Raw genomic sequence first — 14,684 nt, forward strand, 5'->3', positions numbered from 1 at the left:
CTTGTAGCTGCATTTTCTTTCTTACAATCTAGTTATTATTTTACTTTAGTTTGAGAAGTATTATTGTTAAAACTCATAAATTTCTAATTCAAATTATAGAATCATAAGTAATATAACCATAAAAATACTCTCTTATCAAATTATTTAGTTTAAAAATATCAACACATATAATATAAATCAAATCATTATTAAAGTCCAAATTAACTCATTTTTTAAAATTTAATTGGACAAATTATTGTCTAAAACCAAATAAATCAAATCATTTTGTAAAATTTAATTTTGAAATGATAATAATAATTAAATATTCAAAATATCATTAACAATATTAAAAAATTAATAATATTAAAATTACACCAAAAAATTTTAAAAAAAACAAACAAAAATAAATGACCTAAACAGGCCTGCCCGTTTAGACCCTCGATCCTATAGGGTTAGCCCTTTTAAACCCGTTTCCCATTTAAGCTCAGTCATCACAATTTTTGGGCCTAAATGAGCTTGACCCATTTTCCCAACTCTAATCTCAACGGCAGTGATACTTGTTATGTTTGGATCAGATTTCAGACTTAAGTTTGACATTAATATCTTTGTGCGCATGTGAATTTAAATTGTATAAAAAAAATGCAAGATTCATTAATTTACACACTTCAAGCCATAATGCTCACTTTCAAACCACATACAATGTATAGGAGGGCCTAAGTACTTTTAATGCAAACTCACCTAAAAGTAGCTCTCACACAAACAGACATATATATATATAATTAATACATAATATGATTGAGATGCATGTATGAGTAATATTTTCTAAGCGCATGGACTTTGAAAAGCGCGTGATATTTCTGAAAACATATGACAGATTATAAGAGTGGAAAAACATGTGGTGTTGTGGAAGTAGTGAAACATGTTGTTCGTATATATCAGATTTGTTTTTAAAATCAGAGGGGTTAGGTGAAATATCCAATCACGGACTATTTGGTGGGAGAGGGAGAGCATGCATGCACCATATGTTTAGAGCATCGTTTTGTGATTTAGAAAAGAGAAAATGAGAAACACATGCTTTGAAATCAACACATTGTTGGTTTCAAAACCAACACCTATCGGATTCAAAACCATAGGTGTCGTCTTCAAGAATTGGCCCTCTTTTTATCCCACCATTTCAATCCCTTCTATTGCTCATCATCAATTCACTCATATCTCTTTCTTCTTCATCACTTCATACTTGTTGGGAAATTCCTTCCTTTTGCTTATGATGTTTGTTCATATCTAATATTTTTTGTATCATGTTTCTTAATTAGCCAGTTTCATATGACATTTCTTTATTTTCCAAGGGTTTATCTTCAAGGAATTCTCTTAGTACACTTGTATTTGGAACATTTTATCTTATATTTTATAATATAATTGCTTCTATTCGATAATTCCTTGCTGACCCTGACCCGGCTCACAATACAAGAAAAACAGGTCTGGGAATATCATGAAATTAAAGGACCGGGAAGAAATCTTCAAGGACCAAAATATTATGAAATGTCCGATAAAATTGAAATTAATTAAATTCTATTGGCCGGTCATTAAGGTCTGCTCCTCTTGTTGTTAACGTAGAATTTAATTAAAAAGTTAATGTTGGTCTTATATATAAGACTTATTTTACATGTTTAGCAATTTATTGCAAATTAGCTCTTTTGATATTCCCTCAATAATAATCAAGTAGGAGAGGAAGGAAAGAAAATTAAGAATTACTATGCTTAGGGTATTTAAGAAAAAATATATCATGCATATTAACTAATTTAACAAACATATTTAATTTATTCAAATTAATTAATTATGCCTTGTATTAAGGACCAGAGGAGTATTAGTAAACCTTTTTTTTTGTTATCCATGTTTTAAAAAAGATTAGGATTTTTAACTGATAGTATTAGTAAACTTCTTTTTTTTTCTTTTGGTTGTCCATATTTTAAAAAAGATTAGGCTTTTTAAACTGATAGATAGTATTAGTAAACTTCTATATTTTTTTTGTTATCCATATCTTAAAAAAGATTAGGCTTTTTTAACTGAAACCTTTTTTTAAGTGTGAATGTGTGATGTTGCAAGTTTAAATTCTCAATAGGAGGTAGAGGATAAGATGGATAATTGTGAATGATTAGGAGAAGAATCTATGTTTCATTCTGCGTATTGGAATGTTCGTCCTTTTACTATCAGGAGCATGGTAAAATATTGTTTGGAGCAATTGAGGCTTGAAAGATAAAGCTGACATCAATTTATTGCTCATAAAAGAGCAATTAACGTTGGTCTGCGTTGTGAAAAAGAGAGGAGGGAGAAGAATTGAGTGGAGATAGATGACGAGACAAAATGGTGGGGACAAGGGTGTCGTTTTTAGCATTAACGACAAAAAAGACCCCACACCCCTTACTGAGGCAGTGATCCTTCACAGCCTCCAAAGGGCAAAAGACACAAGAAGGAAAGCCCTTCAAATAAGAAAGCGTGTGAATTGTGAAAGAAAGAAGCACCAAATGAAACCCCACCAAAAACACTTGATTATGATTATTATTACTCATCTTATGATTGATTACTATTGAGCAGACATCACACAAGGTTCTTTTTTTTTTCTTTTGAAAGGGTACATAAAAAAAAAAGTGGGATGAAGATATTATGGCCAAGAAAAAAAAGCCCACACAAGTGTGTTTGACCTTTTTCTCCCATGTTCAGTGTACTATGGCTTGTGTTCCCTCTTTAATCCGTGGCCCCTAAAAATTTTGGTTCTTATGCCTTGTGTGTATTTTGGTTAGCTGCCTCACATTCAACATGATTCCCACGTTCCCCTCATTCTCCTCAACTTTTTGTGAGTTATTTCGATTCTTAATATATGGACTGGTTAAGAAGTTAAATCATCTAATTTTAAATATAAGACATCAATATACCCGGTATATTACATTTATCATTTTTTTCTCAAATTAAATTATCTACTCACTTATTAGTTGATATGTAATCTAATCTTATCCAGAAGCGGTGGACCTTTTAGCTTGTACAAATTCAACAATGATGCGCTTCAACTTGATATCAGCAATCCACTGAACTTGTACGTGCTCTGCTATATTGTGAGCAATATTCCTTTTTATTTTAGGCTGGCTAACTATATTTTTCTCTCTTCTCCGGTTCTTAATTACCTTGTAAACTCATCATCATGTCTTTTACCGAATTCAGAGAAATTAAATCATATGTCGCATTTGTTGTAATTAACTGACTTATTTGACCTTTTTAATCTCTCTAAATTAATCAGCAACTCTGATGGGAAGGACCGGATAGAGTTTTTTTTTTTTAATATATAAATTGAATTGGCATATATATATGTGATGGGACCAAGTGTTTCGTTTTTTTGAGTAATTACAGTTCATTGTAGATAAGTTTGTGCAGATAATTGTGCAACGTGTTTGCTTGACTTGATCGTTAAGAGGTGGGACGTGGCCAACTTTTGGATCTAATAATGCTTAAATCTGGATTAGTGGACGGTATTTATGCTACATAACTACTCTCTCCGTCCCTTATTATAAGATCGTTTTAATTAAATTATGCGGTTTAAGAAACTGTTAAAATTAGTTTAAAACAATTAATATGTAGCAAATACAATTTTTTTCCAAATACACCCCTCTATATAAATAAGTAAATGTGAGAAAGTAATAGTGAGACAAATAAAGAAAAAGCATATGTTAAATGCATCAAATTAGGAGTTAAATAAGTAATAATATATTAAATACTCAGACAAACTTAAAGAGAATCTTATAAAAAGAGACAAATCTATTCAAAAAAATAGATCTTACAATAAGGGACAAAGGAAATACAATTAAGCAAGACCGTGGAATAAGAAAGATTACGAAATGTGTACCACTCGGACAGTATTTATACACATGAGCACTAACCGGGAATGTATTTATATTCGGGAGTTTAAAAAATAATTAAAAATACATCAATCATGATAAATTGTTAGAACTGAACACTTTTTATCAAATCTAAAAAGCTTGATTACTATGAATATCGTCCAGTATTAATTCCATAGGCGTGCAGTGTTATTCAGCGAAAAAAAAAACATTATTCTTGTATTATAAATTCAACACCAAATGTTGTCAAACATGTTCGCTTCATATATATCTCGTGGCCTGTAAGCCACGATTCTTTGAGACTTTTTTTTAAAAATAAAATAAAATAAAATCCAAGTCAACCATGAATAGGAAAATGGTTTAATTTCTGCCACATTCATTTTTATTTTCAACAATTTCTGCTACATGCACACACCTACTTATATATATAATTGGGTGTTTCTTATATCTTTATCAATTATATATTGCTTTTGCTGGATGGCGAGAAGACGAGAATTTAGTTATGACGAGTGTTGAAATAATTGATTATGATACCAATTTTGCACAAGTCTTTGGAAGGACAAGAGAGGGGGGAAAAAAAGGCACACGCATATATATAACAGCCGTGTAACATTATTATATTGTCTGAATGTACAGTTCTACCCTTAATTTATCATTATGCGGTTTATTATTTTTATTTAAAAAGTGTATATATTGAATAGGAATAAAATTGAAAAGTTGTTAGATTTTAAAACAAAACCAACAACATTTAAGTTTTTTCTTACTTTGATGACAAAACATGTTAAAAGTATTTTATAAATATGATTAAAAAGGTACTAAGGTTTGAGAATGGAATATATCTCGAAAAGAAAACATGGCGAGAAAAAAAAAACAATAATAGAAGAGAGAAAGAAGATTGGGACGTGAAGTTGAAGGAAATAATAAGGGTGAGAAAATGCGGAAAAGAAAGAAGCAGAGACCTGAAAATGGAAGGAGAGGAAGAGAAAAAGACGGGAGCGTGTGGGTGTTGGATTCCCCAGGCAAATAACAAAGGGCATGCAAGATGGGTTTTTGTCATCAAATGTTTATTCTTATTATACATATATTATTTTCGATTTTAATTATAAAGTTTCGTTTGTAATTTATAAATATAAAAAAAATAATAAAGAAAAGAAAATAAGGAGATATAAATGGGAACACATGCACCACATGATTGTTTGGGATGACAAGATTGATTGGATGAAAGGTGCCAGCACGTGAACGTTTTTGCATTTCATTATGCCTATGACCGCGACCTCACGCCTTCCCACCCCCCTCTTGGACCACCCCTTTCACTATTCGTTGCAAAAATGAAAAGTCTCACTCGTTTCTTGAATCAATTCTTGATTTCCTTTTATATAATCATATTTTTCATGATAATTCTACTTTTACGCGTGATTGCGATCCAACTAAATAGAGTCAACTACATGAATCGCACGAGATCATTAAAAATTTGACTTCTAGGCATACGATGATTACCACGAATCTTATCCCACTAAATATGACGGGCTATATGAATTATATGATGATGTCGTTACACTCTATTAATAATTAAAATTTTAAATTGATTGTTAACCAAAATATCTTATTCAATGGTTTCACTGAGTATTATCTTAGATGGTTATCTACTTCTTTTCCAAGGACATGTATTGTTTAATCTGCCATTCTCACTGGTACATTCAATAAGCTTTTCTGAATATATCTTAAATGTCTTAAATGATTTTTTATCATTTTCTCTTCAATAGATGCCATGCCAATTCTCCTATGAATTTGCTCGTTACCAATTTTTTTTTTTTTTTACATGATCACACGTTCATTTTAATATTCTCATCCAAGCTATCTTTACTTTATGCGCATGTCATCCCTTTATATACAAAACTGATGTTTCCACGGATTATGGTTTGTATACTTAAATTATGATAAAATGTGATTATTATAATATGACTTGTGTTTTGATACAAAAGCCTCAAGCCACGAGTGGTTTAAAAACTAATCCAAACAACAGCAACGAAAAATATATTAAAACCAACTGCTTAATTAAGCCTCTAACCTAACAGGTTTGGAGCATTAAAACCATAAATTATTGCTTGTTAATGTGTAACACAGGAAGGATAGGCCAACTTTTTGGCTTTATCTGGTGCTCTGATGGCATAAGCTTCTTTACTGAAGAAGAAGGAGATGCCTCAGACATCAAATTAAAGCAACGGCCTACAATTTGAGATGAGTTTTAGTATTTATGCTTTTCCCCTTCCTTAATCCCCATTCTCTTTTCACGCGCATCATCAAAGTAAAGGTCTCTCTCCCGATTGCTTAAGATGTTGGGAACAATCCTAAACCAATCAAAAAAATACTACTATATGTTAGAAGTATATTATATCCTTTTATTTTATACTCCTCCGGTCCTTAATATAGGATCCAATTGTTGAATTGGTTTTAGTCCTAAATATAAGACCCATTTATCATATTTATCAATTTTCTCTAAATTACCCCCATGGATACTCCCTCAACCATAATCAAGTAGAAAAAAGAAAGATGGTATTAAGAAAGTTGATTATGGTGTTTTAGAAAAAATGTGTCACATTTCTTATAATTAACTAATTTATCTAATTTTCTTAATTTAATCAAATTAGTTAAATGGGTCTTATATTAAGGACCGGAGGAGTATTAGGATAACATCTAGAAATTCTAGACATTACGATATGCTGATTTACATAAAATGCTAGGTTCAGGTTTAGGATTTTTACTTGGTTCGATTAGTTATTACCATCTTTTTTTTTTTTACCAGAGAATCTTTCTTAATTGGCACCTTATCTTAAATGGAAAAAAAAAAACTAAAAACGTTTGTTGTTTATGAGTTTTTTTTTTTTTTGCCTGAATTTGTTGTTTATGAGTGGGCGGGCCATAAAAAATCTCGCTAAAAATATATTTCTCTCGATAGAAAATATAAAATACAATCTGAGACACATTTTCCTAGATTATGGATGGCTCATGTCCCGCACTAATCATGGCTACAAATAATTCTTCATGCACATATTTTTGTCATCAGTAGTCAATTGTTGATTTGAACGGTGAGCTAAATAAATGACAGAGAAGGAAAGAGAGGTTAAAAAGGCTGCCCACAGGACTGACACTTCCATTGCAGGAAACCTCACTTTTGAGCAGATGATAGCCTTTCCTAGAATTTGAAGACACCAAGGTTGTACTTATAAAAGCTCACAAAAGCAAAGCCTGGCTCATCTCAAAATTACCATATCTCTCGTTTCTAATTAAAAAAATCCACTTTTATTCCCCTCAACGGGTTAGAGCAGGTTACCATAAGCTACGCTAAGAACAATGGCATCCTTATGAGTTATATATACCCACGATGACCATTAAAGTGGGTAGATATGCGCGTAATGTGGAGTCTGTTCTCTATGAAAGGAGCGAGTTTAAATTGTTAAAGTATATACATTAAAAAAAAAAAAAGACATATCTGAATTTACACGCAAATAGATAAAATAATTTTCCTTGGTTTTTTCAATCACTAGGGTTAGTGCACGTGCTGGTTTTCATATGTGATCGCAGAGACAGGCTCAGGGAAGCAAGAGAGCAATCTGGTACAAGACAAAACATGACATGGCACCTCCATCCATGAAACTGCGTATACCATTAATAAATAAAAACACGATTTTTACAATTAATTTCTTGTCCCCTCCTTCAAGGAAACCAAACCAGCGGTGAACCGGTAAAAGGGCAACATATAAATATAAATATATATATATATATATCAAGGATGACCAGAATAAAAGATCTCTGTGAAGTGATTCAAGTGTACTTCAGATCTAGCTAATTCTATCTAAGGTGACACAAGCAGTTGAAGAATTTACCAATACTTTTATGCACAGATCTTGGATGAATACAAGAACTTAAGCATCTAGAACTGAAAAGGGAAAACGAAGCTTTTAACCATGTAGAGCTGAACTGGGAAAGAAGGAAGAAAATAGAAAGAACTTGCAGGAATACTGCTTACAATATTTAATAACCCTGTGTATGAAAACTATAGACAGACTTAAATTTGCTGCTCTGCTTGGTTAAAATTTTGAGAGGGATCATTCTAATTAATTAACTGCTACTTACTTCCCCCCCCGCTGTAACAAAATTTCTGAGGAAGCTTTCCAGGAGACTGCTTCTTCTTGTTCTTGTTCTTGTTCTTCTTCTCTATGTATCATCATGCCTATACGGGGACCTACGTTAATGGCGATTTTTTCTTACTTTTTGGGCTCTCCCTTAACCGGTCAATGATAATGGCTGCGGCGATGAAGAATTGGATTGGCGGGAAAATGCAGCAACCAGCTTCTCCTTTGTCAGCTGCTGATCAGGTCCTTGAGGTTTGATCACGAAGGTATGAAACACAGCTTCATTTGCAGCGGCCAGTTTTGAATCAACGACGTTCACTTGTGCTTCTTTCAAAGCTTTGATCACTGATGAAACTGGGTGGGAATTCACTGGGGAGATTGCTCTCACAACCACCTCGTCCTGACAAGCTTGGATTTCCACCTGAGGAGGAGGAGATTGCTGATTGTTGGACTCCATTGATGGATCCCTTGAACTTGAACAGCTTCCCATTCTGATCTCTTTCTCAGATTCCATTGCTTTGAGTTTTGCCTGAAGCTCGTTGATGTAAGCAATGGCGTCTCCGAGCAAAGAGGCTTTGTCCATTTTGGAGATATTAGGCACCACAGCTCTTAAAGCATAGAACCGTTGGTTCAGCTTCTCACGCCTTTGCCTCTCAGCTTCCACATGGTTCAGAGGTTCTTCCCTGCCGTTTGCCGGCTTTCTTCCTCGCTTCCTCGGCCGCCTTTCGTCGGTGGTGGCTCCGCCTGGCAGGTCCTCCCTGAATGAAGCATCGGCATCAGATTGCTCTGATTCACCGCCGTTTGGTCTCACGGCAGTCACGGCAGACCTGGAAGTGGCTCCTGAGAAATCAATCTGCATTATTGGTGCTTTCCTTTGCGGCTGATTAACAAGGTCCAGAACGGGCGCATTGCTCGTCGACGATCTAGAAGGAAAAGTTTCAACAGGACTGGTTTGCCTTACGCCATTGTTAGATGTCGTTGTCCAGGTTGAAGGATGAACACCATTACGAGGATGAAGATGAACCCCATTGGAGTGATGATGACCTGATGCTCCTAACCATGGCCTATCCTCCATTTTCCTAATAGCAAGTTTCTCTCTAAATTGGGTGCTTCGAACTGGGTTCGTCTTGTTCAAATCCTGCCCGAAAATCTTCGGTACTACTTCGGCTTTGTCAGAAACTGTTAAGACCGGGAAGATGGTGAGTTCATCTCTTTTCTCCGCCGTCACGGGAGCCGGAGGAGGAGGAAGAAGAGGTGGTGCAATGGACGACTTGGCGGATTCAACGGAAAACTCCGATTTGATTGCCTGCAACAATTCTAAGTTCTCTTTCACCAACTTGGCAGAACCCAGTTCCACCACTCCCATATCAGTGGGGATCAAAACGACGGTCTGGATTCCGGCTGATTTAACCAGGAATGATCTGACGCAATAATCAACTGCAGATTTCTGTGCATCTGTGAGCCATAAATGTTTACCGGACGCGAGACACTTACCTGGACCTCCATGGCCACGAGGGAAAGAGAAGTACATAGAAGCGAGAAAGAACAACTCAGTATCAGTCACACGGTCTAATCCATATACGTAACTGTCTTCTTCGGAACCACCGAAGGTTGTGTGAAGCTTCTGTAACACTCTCTTCCTCATCCTTTGCTGAACTTCATCCTCCATGCGAAGGCTCAGAATTCCTTTCAATCCGTCTTCTTCTCCTTCATCCGGTTCTCTGCAACACCCATCGCCCCAACCTAAGACCCATTCGCCGGATTTCGACTGAGAAATTTGCCAGAAAATGGCGTAGTTCCAGGTGAAATTCGATACGTTCGGACGCTCCACGAGATCCGACAGCTTCTTCTGGAGATTCTCGTCGGTGACGACGGCCATTAACAGATTATCATTCGAAACCGAGTGGTTCACCAGGTAATCGAAAGCTCGAGCGCCCAGAACCGCCGCGACCATGTCTCGTTCGTCTTCGCTCCACAACATACCTCCTAATCCCACCTCAATCTTCATCTGTTCCATCAGAAATAAAATCACCCCCTAGAAAACAAAATCTCTAGATATTCAACCCCTTGATTGATTCTCACCTCTCAGAGTAAGAACCCAGCCAGCCAGAGAAAATCTTCCCGGTTTCCATGTCAGTTCAAATCGAACAACCCACATGAAGCTTATGACGACGCCTCAATTAGATCTCCAACATTTGAACTCTGCGTTCAGAACTGGGATTCACACCGACAAGTTCAGAACAAGGAAGCAAGGCGAGGCAATGACAGGAAAAGAGACAGCAGTGAGAGCAACAGTCTCAAGGGAACCAAAAACTTAAAAAAGAGACATTTCGCGAAGGAGGAAAAACAGCAGGTGTTTCAGGAATCAAAAATGAAAAGGAAAACGATTTTTCTTTTTATATATTATTAATTTCGCTCCTTCCTTTGGATGTCCAAAGAGAAAAAGGAAGAAGGAAGAGAAGACTGTGAGGGAAATGAAATGAAACGAAACGCAATGAGTGAGAACAGAACGCGAAGAGAACCTGCGGCTAGTGCGCTCCCTAATCTGACTTGTAACTGCAAGACACTAAACCATGGTCAGGTCAAACGAGGTTAAGAATTAACCATAGTTACTAGGTTGGATGTTGAGAGGGCAAGTCGGCAACGAGTACGTTGATTTCAGTTTTTTTTTTTTTTTTTTGGTGGTTTCCTGGTTTCCTCTTTATCATCTAAACTCAACGTTTCCAGATCTTTTAGAAGAAACCGGACAAAATTAATTAATCCGTGTCAAAGACTCCTATAATCTTATGTACCAGAATTTAAAAATAAATAATGGGACCAAATTTACTTGTGTCTGTTTTTCTTTGACTGGAGATTTTTGGGTTTGAGTTGTTGAATTTTTTTACTATTTCTTTTTTTTTTTTGGTTAATGAAACAATTACTTTACTAGCACTTCAATGTGCGTGAGATTTGGCAAGACAATAAATGGGTGACATATTATTATTATATAGGTTCATGATCCTCGTGTGTAATAGTTGCACGCAATAACTTGTACACCAAGTACTGCATGTGACTTGCAGGTAGGTGAAATAAATTATCTTACCAACAAAATATATTTTAATATAAGATTTTGTTTAATTTTTATTTTGATTCTAAATATAAAATCCCAATTCATTTTGTCTATCATATTTATGTATTTTTTTCAAGATAGTCCTTTTAACAACAATAATAGTTCTAACTAATACACTTGATTAGTATGGATATTTTTAAAAAAAACAATACTCCTCCGGTCCTTATTATAAGACCCAATTTGACTTTTTATTTGGTCCTAATTATAAGACCCAATCCATTTTGTCTCTTATATTTATGCATTTTTTTCCAAGATAATCCTTCTAATAATGATAGTTTTAGCCAATATACTTAATTAGCAAGGATATTTTAGGAATAACAACATTTATTTATTATAAATAACCAACTTAACTTACTTCCTTAATCTCCTCAAATAAGTCAATTGGGTCTTATAATTAGGACCGGAGGAGTATATATTTATTACAAATAACTAACTTAACTTTTTTTTAATCTCCTCAAATCAATCAACTAATTCTTATAAATAATAGGACTGGGATAGTATTTTTGTAATAAGAACATGAACATTCTTTGTTATTTTCATCTCCTTTCTCTTACCATTTTCATGCATCCCTCTATGGTGAATTCCCATTGTAACTAACTTTATTCCAACACGAGTAAGTAATTAATTATATACTACTCTTCCGGTCTTTAATATAGGACCTAATTCTTGAGTTGGTTTTGATCCTAAATATAAAACCCATTTCTCATATTTATCAATTTTCTCTAAATTACCCTTATGGATACTCTCTCAACCATAATCAAGTAAAAAAGGGAGAGGGGTATTAAAAAAGATAATTATGATGTTTTAGGAAAAATGTGTCACTTTTCTTATTATTAACTAACTTACCTAACTTCCTTAATCTAATCAAATTAGTTAAATGGGTCTTATATTAAGGACCGGAGGAGTAAATAACTACTACGTAGGTTATAAAGATAATAATTTATTTTATTTTGTCTTCAATATTTATCTATTTTGCTTTTAAGTAATTCTTGAGGTAATTATACATATTTAATGAGTTGCAATCAATGAGCAGCTCCAATGCCCGTAATTAATAAAAATATTTTATGAAAAACATCATATATTTATTACTTTCTCCGTTCTTTTTTATAAGCAATAACTACCGTCTCCTTCTTGTCCCTAAATATAGACAACATTTGCAAGTTGTCTTAAATTTTTATAGTAAATTTCCTATTTTGCCCCCACTTATTACTTATTTTAATACTCATTATATTTATTATCTCATTTCACAAACTATCATCTCTCCATCACACATTCTCTCTTCCATGATTCTCTTTATTATAATAATTTTCTTATTCTTTTTTTATACCCTCTCCCCCCAACAAATAAAGGCATTTTAGAGAGGAAAAAAAACTTCTAATTTCTATACATTTATTATCTTTAACCAATTTTAATTAATATTTTGATTTACGTGATGAAATCTGGTATTGCTTATAAAAAGGAATGAATGGAGTACAAATAACTACTTTAACTAATTTTTTTTAATAGTCATAAGTTAATTGTCTAGCAATTATATTAGTTATGAGAAATAATATATAGTAATGAACGGATTTGCTCAAAAATAAAACTTTCGAAAAATATCATGTTTTTAGCAGCAAAACGCGAAGAAATGGGAAAAATCACACCAGGGAGTGATATGGATTTTTCACCTGTCTCCCTCCTTTGTGGATAAACCTATAAATTGGATGTGAGGCCAGTTAGGGGAAAGTAATTTACTTCCGTTCAACTCTCCCCAACTCTGAGACCATGTGAATCATTAATTGAGCAATATTAAAAATCAGCACTGCTTTTAGATTTCACTGAGAAAAATACTCGCCCTTTTAGTGAAAAATGGGTGGCACCGACGAAAAATTGAAAATTAAAAACACATTTGCAGAATATATAAATATATACATTAATCGTTAATTGGGGAAAAAAATACTTTCCCTTTCGTCTTGTGAACTATCTAACTCATGCTTAAATTATGCATGCGTCCCTAAAATTAATTTGTGTATAAATAACCTTTTTCTAATTTTTAATCATTTAAAAGAATTTACAATTTTTTTAAGACTTCAAATTATTATATATATATTCAGGTAACATTCTTGTAAGTTGTTAATTTATCTATTATATATCTTACAAAATAATTTAACATAATAAGAGACTTATTTACCTGTAACTTGAAGTGTAGATACTTATCTACACATGACAAAAGATTCGAGAGGATGATTTGGGGAAAAAAAAAAGTTTAAGAAAGTATTAATTAGATAACATACAAAACTTCGTTAAGAAAATGATGGAATAATTGATGGCAGAAGATTATAGGCATGAATTTAAAAGTCCACGAGGGTTATGTTTTTTTTTTTAAATCAATTTCGGTGGTCCAGGAAAATATTTGAAAGCTCTGTATCATTCAACCTAAACTTATTGAGTCAATAATAGTTTTTGTTTTTGCCAACTATTGAATCAAGTAATGATAAAATAAATTGCACAAACTTTAATTTTAACTGCCAAGTATATTGGGAAAAATAAAGTTAACAAGATAGTCGACATTATTCGTAAAACTCAAAATGTAAGCTGTATACTTTTATTTCTCTTAATGAATAATTCTCTGAACATTATTGCTATTAATTAAGCAATAAAAATTTTAACTCGTTGTACGATGAATTGATCACTGATCATTAACGACCAGAATGAACCCATTTAAAAATGTCAAACGATTAATATTATCCTTAATTTTACTTATCATAACGAAAGGTTAATTTATTAACTACTGTTAATAGTAACCAACCAGTACTAGTAGTACTAAAATACAATCGTATAGCCACGCGCAAGAGACAATTATTTCGTGGGAACCCCAAATATTAATATTCAAGAAAATTTGGAGCAATATATATAAACAATATCGTTTAATTTTGTCAAAATAATGTCTTCATTGGGAGCCATGTTTCATTATACTACCTCCGCTTCTAAATATAAAAACTAATTAGCTAATTTCAGTATATTAAGAAAATAAATAGATTTAGTTATTTGTAATAAATATGTGTTGTTTTTTCTAAAATATCTTTGATAATCAAATTTATTAGTTATAACTACTATTATTAGAAGGACTATCTTAAAAAAAATAAATATGAGAGACAAGGTAAATTATAATCTTATATTTAATATCAAAATAAAAATCAAAAGGGGTTTTATATTAAGCATTCCTGAACTACCATGCAGTTTTTTTTTTTTTTTTTCAGTTAGTTTTCTGTATTGTTATTATTAGTTGTGGCTCAAGTTGAAGGTGCAAGGACGATAATATGGAAAGTAAAAGGGGTGACATGCAGGGTGGGGTTAATTGGCTAGCAACTTGTTTGATTAATGTTAACATGATCACACCTTTGTTAGCAAAAAGAAAAACAATCACAGTTCCTTAATCATTAATTAATGAAATCATGATTATGTTGAAAGGTGGAGAGAAAGTATTCCTGGGAAACCAAGCAGGCCGGTTTGGTTTGTTTGAGGTTTAACTTACAAAGCGTTGTGATTACTTATTAGTTAATTAGAGATTTAATGGATAAAGCAGAGATCCTTGTACTA

At 33.3% G+C, this 14,684-nt stretch overlaps 1 protein-coding gene across 1 annotated transcript; it reads right to left on the reverse strand.

Annotated features, from left to right (window-relative positions):
- Positions 1 to 7,734: 7,734 nt before the first annotated feature.
- Positions 7,735 to 10,471, reverse strand: LOC114750339 (transcription factor bHLH13-like). The gene is made up of 2 exons (XM_028938909.1): positions 10,079 to 10,471; positions 7,735 to 10,004 (listed from the first exon to the last, which is right to left on the reverse strand). The coding sequence occupies exon 2, from the start codon at positions 10,002 to 10,004 to the stop codon at positions 8,148 to 8,150; it is 1,857 nt and encodes a 618-aa protein (XP_028794742.1). The 5' UTR covers positions 10,079 to 10,471; the 3' UTR covers positions 7,735 to 8,147.
- Between the last annotated feature and the right edge of the window lie 4,213 nt (positions 10,472 to 14,684).

Source organism: Neltuma alba, unplaced genomic scaffold, assembly GCF_004799145.2.
Source record: "Neltuma alba isolate B1F8T4 unplaced genomic scaffold, ASM479914v2 tig00006419_pilon, whole genome shotgun sequence".
NCBI classification, from domain to species: Eukaryota; Viridiplantae; Streptophyta; class Magnoliopsida; order Fabales; family Fabaceae; genus Neltuma; species Neltuma alba.

Coding starts and splice junctions, on each gene's coding strand:
- LOC114750339 (XM_028938909.1), bottom strand. CDS start 10,004: ATGAAGATTGAGGTGGGATTAGGAGGTATGTTGTGGAGCGAAGACGAA.